We start from the raw sequence: 9,460 nt of genomic DNA on the forward strand, positions 1-9,460 counted from the left end.
TGGGGATGAGGGGATGGAAACCAGAGCTCAGGGCTCTGCCTACCACACAAGCCCTTCCCCACCCAGGGCACCTCTGGCTGAGCTGAGGTCAGACACTGCCCCACAAACTGTGGCAACACCACTAAACTGGAATCTGTTACACCCGTGGGGATGTGTTTGAGGACTTCATCACCAGTCAGGTTCTCCTCCAGCTCTGACACACACACAAATAAATCCCTGCTGGCAGCAGTCTGGCTCAGTGAGCTATATTTACTGGGTTGGATCAGTATGCACTACAGCCAGGCTAATCCCAACCACAGGAGCTGCAATTCATGCAGCCTGGAGCTGCCTTCCCTTTGAAGCAGCTCGATGCACGTCCCATCAGCTGCCAAATGAACCCTGGGCCCAGTCCAAGATCCTGCAGCTCCTGCTTATCACACAACCTCCTAAACGGTCCCAGTTATCTGCTGGCACCACGTCAGCTCTGCTCAACAGGGTCACCTTAGCTTTTGTGGCTGGAAACCTGGCCTCTGTCACAGGCAGATAATTCAGGGCATGGAACACAAACTTTGGTTGCAGAGCTCCCTCAGCACAACTCCACAGCCCCAGGCAGCAGCAAAAAGCAGCTCAGTGCAAAGGGGATTCTCATTTCAGCTCGGGGAGCTGCTCAGAGCTGTGTTTGGATATGGTCTCAGCAAACTGGTGGCTGACCAAAGGGTTGTGGTGGTGTCTTTGCTTGAGCAGCCACACGTAACAGGAACGTGAAAAGCAAATACTTCGACGACAACAGCCAACACGACACAACATGACCAGGAATTCAGTGGGGCAGGTGCCACATTTGGAAAAGCAGCTGTTATCTTGAGAAAAGTACCTTCCAGATAAATTAAGCTGAGCTAGGAGTCACTCAGCTCACTGGGCTTGCTCAGGATCCTCTGCTGTTCATGGCCTCTGACTCAGGCTATAGAAAACACTTACCTGGGAACTCACTCACCCTTTACAGGGGAAAAAAGGAGCAGATCTTAAAACAAACAAAACAGCTGAATACACTGCCTGGTAAACCCTTCTCAGGCTGAGAATTCAGAACCATCCTGGACACGATTCTTTATCATTTCCAGTTAAGACATATATGTTGGTTGAACACCACATTCATACTGGAGTTGGAAAGCAGAGCTGATAGTTACCTCGTTTACGTTGATTTTAGACTTTGCAGATGATTCTAGAAAGGCACAGTTACACCACTGTCTTGCTAAGTTCTGCCCCTGTTCTTTGCCAACGACACGTTCTTCCTCCAGGTCACATTTATTGCCAACCAGAATCATGGGAACCTGGAGAGGAACAAGCAAGGAGATGCATCAGCAAGTTCATGGACAATGTGGACTGTGCTGCTGTGGCTCAAAAAGGGAATAGGGGGGAAATACAGCATGAAAACCACTAAAAATCAGGAGTTCAGCAGAGCTGATGGACCAGGCTGAATTTTGATGCCTGCTGGGAAAAGGTTGAATAAAGTCCACACCACAGACAGCTTGGTGCACTAAATTAAAACACAGAAAACCAAAACGGTGCTGAAATATTATCATTTAAGTCGGTAAAGTTTGCTTTTCTGGTCCCAAAGTCAGTTTACTCTCACAATGCCTATCAGGACTGTGCTGTGACAGCAGCCTGAGCTGCTGCCAACTCAGCCCAGTTCATACAACTTCAGCCTGTACAACACACCCAGCACATATTTTCAGGCACATACTCTATGTTTCAAGCCCCTTTGACCTGTCCTGTCAACCTGTTGTCAAGTCACACAACAATAAATGGAAACACCTTTGTGAAGCTCTGCCCTGGACATGGGATAAAAAGGATAGTCCTGTGCAGCCAAGTATTCCACAGAACACAAACCCACCTGCCTTTCTCATCCCAGTGCAATCTCATCCCAGTGAGACTCTGCACACACACAGGACAGAGGATGCTCACTACAACAGGAACAAAGACTGCTCCAGATTTACTAGCTCAGAGTAACTGGAATTCCCAGCAGCTCAGCTCCTGAAAGCACATCACTTCCCATAAATAATCTCTTGCAATAGCAAAACAAACACTTGATATATGTTCAAAAGACTCATCCTGCACTTGTGATGCAAATACAGGCAAATCACTTGTTCAAGACAATGATGAAAGGGCATCTGTTCCTCTCCTTAAGCCATTTCCAGTGTCTGGGTGAGTCACTTTCTTGCTCCTTCATGAGGAAAAAAGTGCCTTGGGGAAACCATATTCCTTGTGACACTTACTATAGAAACCCAGAAACTGAATACTGTAGGAAAATGACTTTGGCTTGGGAAACCATATTCCTTGTGACACTTCCTATAGAAACCCAGAATTGAATACTGTAGGAAAATGACTTTGGCTGCAGAAAATGCTTATTCCCAATGTCTTTGCAACAGAAAAAGGAATCACAGAACTACACAATATCCTGAGCTGGAAGGGACCCACAAGAATTATCAAATCTAACTCCTAACCCTGCACAGGACAGACCAAATTCCCACTCTGTGCCTGAGAGTGTTGGCCAAACACTCCTGGAGCTCTGTTGGGTTTGAGGCTGTGCCCACTGCCCTGGGAGATGTTCAGTGCCCAAACACCTCTGGGGGAAGAACCTTCTCCTCATATCCAACCTAAACCTCCCTTGACACAGCTCCAGCTGCTCCTTGGATCTCTCAGCCCTCCCCCAAATGGCACAAAGGGCAGCAGAAGGGACAGAGCCTCCTGCTCAGCTGTACCTCACTGCTTTCTCACAGGGGCTGGGATTGTATTTGCTTGGTGCAGTGTGGAAAGCCAAGTGCAATCTGTGCTCAATAAGTTATAAATCCCTTTGTCTCAGAAAGTTTCAGAATAAGCAGTGCTGAATGTGAGCAGCAGGACTCACTCTCCTCACTTATGCTTAGATAGGAGTTAAAATTCTCTCAGCAGAAAAAAAAAAAAAAAAGGGCAAAAAGGGCAGTTAAAACCAGCACTGTGACATCTGAGAGATAACATCCTGATAGAGCATTTCAGGAAGGCTTTCTCTCTTTCCCAGGCAGTGTCTAGCAGGGCTGTAGCCCACCAAGATGATACAAATATATAGAAAAGGAAGTTCCAGGCCAGGTTGGATGGGGCTTGGAGCACCCTGGGCTAGTGGAAGGTGTCCCAGCCCATGGCAGGGGGTGGGACATGATGAGCTTTAAGGTCCTTCCAACCCAAACCAGTGTGTGGTTCCTCAAGACCTTAAACAAGCCCATAAAAAACCCACCCCAAACCCCTCCACAGCAACCCAAACTACCTCCTCTCAGGTGGAGGGGACAAGGTGCCAGCACAGTCCTGGGCACTGCACGTCCCTCCTGCTCTTTGCACAGCCACTTTGGTTGCAGCTCCACAGAGCTCTGTACACCTGAGAACTGTGGGTTATGTTTCACGTGGAATTTGCACCTCAGAGGCCTCAGGGGATGATTCAGCCTGAGCTGAGGTGGGTTTGAACACCTCAGACCACAGCAGGACGTGCTGTGCTGCTCCGCGTGCCCACAGCACAGACAGCATCCTGTTTCCCTCACGTTGTGTCAGAGCTGAAAAAAACCCTGAAGAACTGCTGATAAGGGTGTGCACACACTCCATTTCCTCCACCATTTCATTCTTTGAACAGAAAACCAGCACTTTCCAGCTGGAAAATAAATCATTATCCACTTCCTTTGGTAATTTACACCACGCTGTGCGTTTTTCGTCTACTTCAGGGATAATATTTGTAGTCTCTTCCTGATATGACTACACTCAAGATTAATTTATGTCTTTAAAGCTCATAAGCATTAGAAAATGATCGTGTTTTTATTTTGGAGCTTTGCTTATTACCTCAGGAACCTCAAGTTAAGGCAACAGATGAGGCAAATCCAAAACAGCCTATTTCAAATCAGAGATATTTACAACTGTAGCATCAGCTTAATCCTATTCTCTATGGGTTTCTACATAGTGAAATTTTCTCACAGCAAAACGTGTTTTGAACTTGTTCAGCAAAAAATTCAAGCATATAAAGGTGTGAAATAACAGGGCCCAAAGTGATACTGAGATGGGTAACAACTGGAGGTTTCATGTGAAACTCTCTCTAAGGTTATTACAAAAGGTTTCAATCTTTTATCATAGAGCCAAAACTGGAGTTTGATGAACAACCACCTTTTGATCATCTACTATTTCACACAGAAGACTTGAATTTCAACTTTGCCAGACCTATATAATTTAATGGCTTAAATATTGTGACTTTTAAAGCTACACACAGGAAGGAGCACATTTCCCTAACTCAGCACAACGTGGCTTCAATGTTCCAAGCTTGGATTCAATAAGTAACACAGAATAAATAAACGAATTTTAATCACTCAATCAAAGGCCTGAAGGAAAAGGGACAGCAGCAGTGTGCATTGTGTGATGAACCTCTCCAGCTTACAGTGCACATTCCCCTCCCTCACACAGCTGAGGCTAACACAGCCCTCCTGGTACCAGGGATTTACCCAAGCATAATCCCTACCTAAAGGAAAAGCAGTTTGGCATAAATAGAAGTTCAGCTTGTTACACCAAGGAGGGAACCCAAAGCCACTCAAACCCAGGTAATCAGGATACATGGATGAGGATCCAAGGGAAGCAACTGCCTGGGGAGGTTGGCCCGAGGGCTGTGCTCATCCCATCCCAAGTGCTCTGCTCAGGGCTCCAACTGCATTTTCCTGCAGGGACAGCTGAATAAAACACACATGGCTTACTCAGGATTTGGTGTCCTGGCCCTGTGCAGTGATCTCCCAGTGCAGGAGGTTGTGGGGGGATAAGGGATGTGGGCAGGAGTTTCACAGCGTGGCTGACAACAACCCCAAAGCAATCCACAACCCCAAAGCAATCCACATCAAAGCCAGAGGCTACTTTGGAGCTGTCAGTGGAAAAAAATAGGCCATTTCTGGCACACTCCTCAGGGCAAACCCTTGAATACATGAAGCAGCTTCTTTTGGAGGAAGCCTACACAGAGTTCCCACCTTGCAATCACACCTTAGGAATTAAAGGAGTTCCAGTTCCAGGAGTTGGGGCCTGTATTTTGCTCACCAATTCCTTACAAACACATTTTAACCATTTACAGCAGTAAAAAAACTTCTCTACTTACATCTTCAGTGTCCTTAACCCGTAGAATCTGTTCCCGCAGGTCCTGTAGGTCGTTAAACGTGGACTGTGCTGTTATAGAATATACTAGTGCAAACCCTTGGCCATTCTTCATATAGAGATCCCTCATGGCTGTAAATTGCTCCTGTAATCAAATGGTTTTAACAGTAATTAGCTAGTGAATGCAGCTAATGAAGAGTTAGTTACAAAGGAATCCTCCTGTTCTACTGGAGACAAGAACACAGTGCCACACAGCATTGCATTTATATATTTTCCCCTCACACAAATCCACTGAAGCATGGAAAGTTAATAAAAGCATTAACACATCTCTTGCCCTTTGAGGTTTGGGTTTTTTTCCCCCCCAATAGAGAAAAGGCTTCTTGAAAAAAATGGGAAAAAAACGAAGAGAAGCAATAAAACTATCTCTGCAGATCTGTACATCCCAAACCATCAGGTATGTGGATTTGGTGATACATTTTGAAGTGATCTTGGTGATATGGTGTCAAGCATGAATCTGCCAGCAGAGCAACCCCCAGACAACAGACAGGGACTGGAAATTCAACTTCTCTTCTCACACAATATTGAAACAAGGCCCAAGGGCCACATGCTCAGGATTTATTGTGAGCACAACTGTGGAAAGGCACTGCCTTGGTCACCTCTGAACATGCCCAGTTACACAGCATGACAATGGTTTAGAGGTTCAATGCAGAGCAAACTGGACACTCTGTCCCTGCTCAGAGCTGCCTTTGTCCCAGCCTGTGAAAGGAATTTTACCACTCCCACATAACAATGATTTCTCCTTCTGCTGGTGCTAATTTGCAAAGCTTTCTCAATAAAACCAACTTTGAGGAACACAATCTCCCCCTGGGATGGGCACTCAACCCTTACAAGGTAAGTGACACAACTTTGCAGGGTGGCAGGTGACACTGGCATGGCAAAGGGAGTCACAAAGAACAACATGAGCCTCCCAAAGCAGCAGGAGGCAGTGCCAGGGAGGTGCCACCTGGCTGAAGGAGGATTCCTTGGCAGGTACAAGATGTTTACTGAGGAAATCCTCCCGTGGAGGCTGATGTGATGTGCTGGGAAGCAAACCCTGTGCACTGCCTGGGATTGGCTCCAATCTGTGTCTTCTGGCCACTTGCAAAATTCACATTTCAATTATCCCATAGCAGAGTGTTCATGTGGTGGATGGCAGAGAAGAGGTGAGAGGTACAGGAGGCACCAATCTTTGTGTCCCAGCACTGGGGAAGAGCTGGGAATGGCTCACAAGGGCTGGGAGAGCTGCAGAGATCTCATCCACCACTTTTGAGTTTGGGTTGTTAAACAAAATCGTTCAGTTTAAATTACTGCAGCTGATTTATTGCTTGCACTTGGTGAGGATTATCACTCTTAACAAAGCAACTCCACACAATCAGCAAAAAAAATACTTACTGTCCCTGCTGTGTCGAGGATCTCAAGCATACACTGTTGACAGTCTACTTCCACTTGCTGGGGAGAAAGGGAAGAGACAAACAGTTCAAGCTAAAGTGGCTGAAATGGGACAGGCAAGAGCAAGCTCAGCTTGAGTTTTACTTCTGCCACAAAGAGCTCTATTAGCAATCCAGGCACCTGCACTTCCCCAAGGCTGAACAGCACTGCAATCAGAGGATTAATTACGCCCCAAGCCAGGCATTTGGGTCAGCTCACATGCTCCAGGACTCTGTTCATTACAAAGGCTTAAATGAGCAGCTCACTGTAAACATCTCAACTTAAGTGAGATTGTAAATATCTCGACTTAATCCACTCTCACAAATCAAAGGGCCTTAAAACTTTTATTTTCCTTTGCTGTTAGGGGGAGAAGGGAGTAAGGAAGAAAAAACCAAGCAAAATATTGCACGATGCTCACAACTAGGCTCAGCAAATCTTCCACTCCCTGAGAAATGTCTCAGATCCAAGGAGGGTAATTCCAGGAAAAATCAAATAAACCTAACAGCAAAACTCATCCCACAATTCACAACTAATGATCACAGGCACAAACGTTACAAGGCTTTGGTTTCTGTTTAGGTGCCTTTAATGACAGTGACATTTATGCTAATCCATAAAACAATGGGTCACTTGACATCAATCCTGGGAAGAAAGCAGCTCTGTGGATGGAATTACATCACAGCACAGTGTTAGGGACCCTGACAAGGATTTTTGCTCAGCAATTCCAACCCTGCATCCAAAACAGCCATAAAGAATCTCATATCCCTCAAACCAAGCAGAACACACTTCAGCTAAATGGCAAAACAGCCATGGCTAAAAGAGAACCCCACGAGGCAATTGCTATGCTGCAGCAACACAACCTGCTGGGATGGAGGGTGGATATATCCTCTCTCACAGCTTGTCCAGAGCACACACAGAGCAAATGTTGCTACCTTGATGTTTTGAAGTGAAAACTATAAATCAAATGGCAGCCAATAGTGCTGAGCAACAGGCTGACCCTAGTTTGGCTGAGCTGTTCCTGTTCCCAGGCATCAGTCAGAAGCACTGGCAGGAGCACAGCTGGAAACTGGTGATGGTTCAGGCAAACACCACCAAATTTCCCTCTTGGGCAGGTGTAGTGATCTCTGAGGAAGAACCAGACAACCAGTGGAGAGCTGCAGCCTCACACTGCCTTGAGTCACTGGAGGTGTAAGGTGAGAGCTGCTGGTTGTCTGCAGTAAGGGAGGTTTAATGCTCCTGTGAAACACAACTACACTGGGGAACAGCTCAATTCACAGCAGGATTTGTTATTCCTTGATCATTCAGCTTTATAGCAACTGATACAATTTGTCTGATTGCATTCAGAGACCCTAAGCCAGTAAATACTCTGTAAAGCCAAAGCAAACTACCTGCACAAAAGCATTTCCCAGATTGATGCATTCCATGTCTCCCTTTCCTGCTGTGGTTCTGTACAGCCAAAATATTTCCTTGGAAAAGATCCTTCTCATTCTGACAACATTTCGCTGCATTATTAAAATCTGAGACTTGAAAGAAATTAAAACTTAGAGTATTTTACCTTTCTGTATGAATCTTCTATTGTTGGGTCATATTTCTCAACAAAAATTCCCTGAACAAACTGTACAGTCTGGGGAGAAAGGAAAGAAGAAGGAAATTAAGTGAATTGAACACAATCAAATAACATCTACCAAGATGCATTTTATGAAAAGTTAACAAGAGAAAAACTACTCAACATTAGTATTAAAATTCAGTAGCAGGAGCAGAGAAATAAAGATACAAAATTTCAACTTCTAAATGAAAATTAGTCTATTTTCTGTTGTAGTAAGATCACTTTATTTCAGCATGTTCTCCTAAGTTTTTTGAATGGAAACTCTCTGCTTGCTTGACTCATAGAAGATGATCTCCTCAAAAACCCCTTTACTCCAGGGGCCTGTGACTTCAGAAGGATAAAAACCACCAAATATGGAAGACTTGCAATTTCATCAGAAGAACTGGTGACCTGTGCTCTGTGGAAAATCCACATTTCAATCCAAATCATCTCCGAGTCACAGTGGATCACACACCCAGAGCACAGACACAGTGCAGAGCAGCAAGTGGAACCTGGAGAGGCTCCAGCTACTCAATTTGTATGAAACCATTACAGCAGGAGACATCACTCAGATCCAAGAGGAAATCTTCCTTCCATATATAATTCATCAAAGAAAATCTACTTTAAACATTTCCCACCAAGTTGTCCCATGGATTTGTCCCATCTCTGGACATCCAAACTCTGGGCCTGGTGCATTTTGGCTCCTGTCAGGCTGTGATTTTCCTTCCTTTTCCTTCACACCCCTCATCCCTATGCTCTTAGCCACAATAATCTGCAGCAAAGCACAGCACTGAAGATTTGGCTGGTATTTATAAAACAAAGTGTTGTTTGTTTGTAGAACTAAGTGTCAAGATCTCAGCGCTTAGTTGTGTCTCTTGAAAAATCAACAAACACAAACAACTGTGTTTTAGCAACTGAACTCTGCACAGGTTTTGTATACAAATTCTGCAGATTCACTGTTTCAATAAGCCACATTTTGCTTGGGTAGAAGGCTGAGAGGGTTCGAATTTATCACACAAGGATTTGCAAACTTTCAGAGTGGCAGAAACACACAGCATCACAGGCTGGTTTGGGTTGGAAGAGAACTTAAAGGCCTTTCCCCCATGTCCTATCACATCTCGCTGTGTGCTGGAAAAATCACAGAATCATAGAATTTAAGGGTTGGAATGGACCTTACAGATCATCCAGTCCCAACCCCTGCCCTGGGCAGGGACACCTCCTCACTAGATCAGGTTGCTCAAGGCTCATCCAGCCTGGATTGAACACCACCAGGGTTGGGGCAGCCACAGCCTCCCT

General features: G+C 45.3%; 1 protein-coding gene across 1 annotated transcript in view; it reads right to left on the reverse strand.

Moving 5' to 3' along the window:
- Nucleotides 1-9,460, reverse strand: part of RAP1A (RAP1A, member of RAS oncogene family) — a 19,617-nt gene that overhangs the window by 4,286 nt on the left and 5,871 nt on the right. Inside the window, exons 3-6 of the mRNA XM_009077809.1 lie at nt 8,135-8,203; nt 6,547-6,603; nt 5,120-5,260; nt 1,161-1,304 (exon numbers count right to left, since the gene is read on the reverse strand). Coding sequence (XP_009076057.1) covers nt 1,161-1,304; nt 5,120-5,260; nt 6,547-6,603; nt 8,135-8,203 — 411 coding nt within the window. The remainder of the gene's footprint in view (nt 1-1,160; nt 1,305-5,119; nt 5,261-6,546; nt 6,604-8,134; nt 8,204-9,460) is intronic.

This window comes from Acanthisitta chloris, unplaced genomic scaffold (genome assembly GCF_000695815.1).
Source record: "Acanthisitta chloris isolate BGI_N310 unplaced genomic scaffold, ASM69581v1 scaffold2937, whole genome shotgun sequence".
NCBI lineage: Eukaryota > Metazoa > Chordata > Aves > Passeriformes > Acanthisittidae > Acanthisitta > Acanthisitta chloris.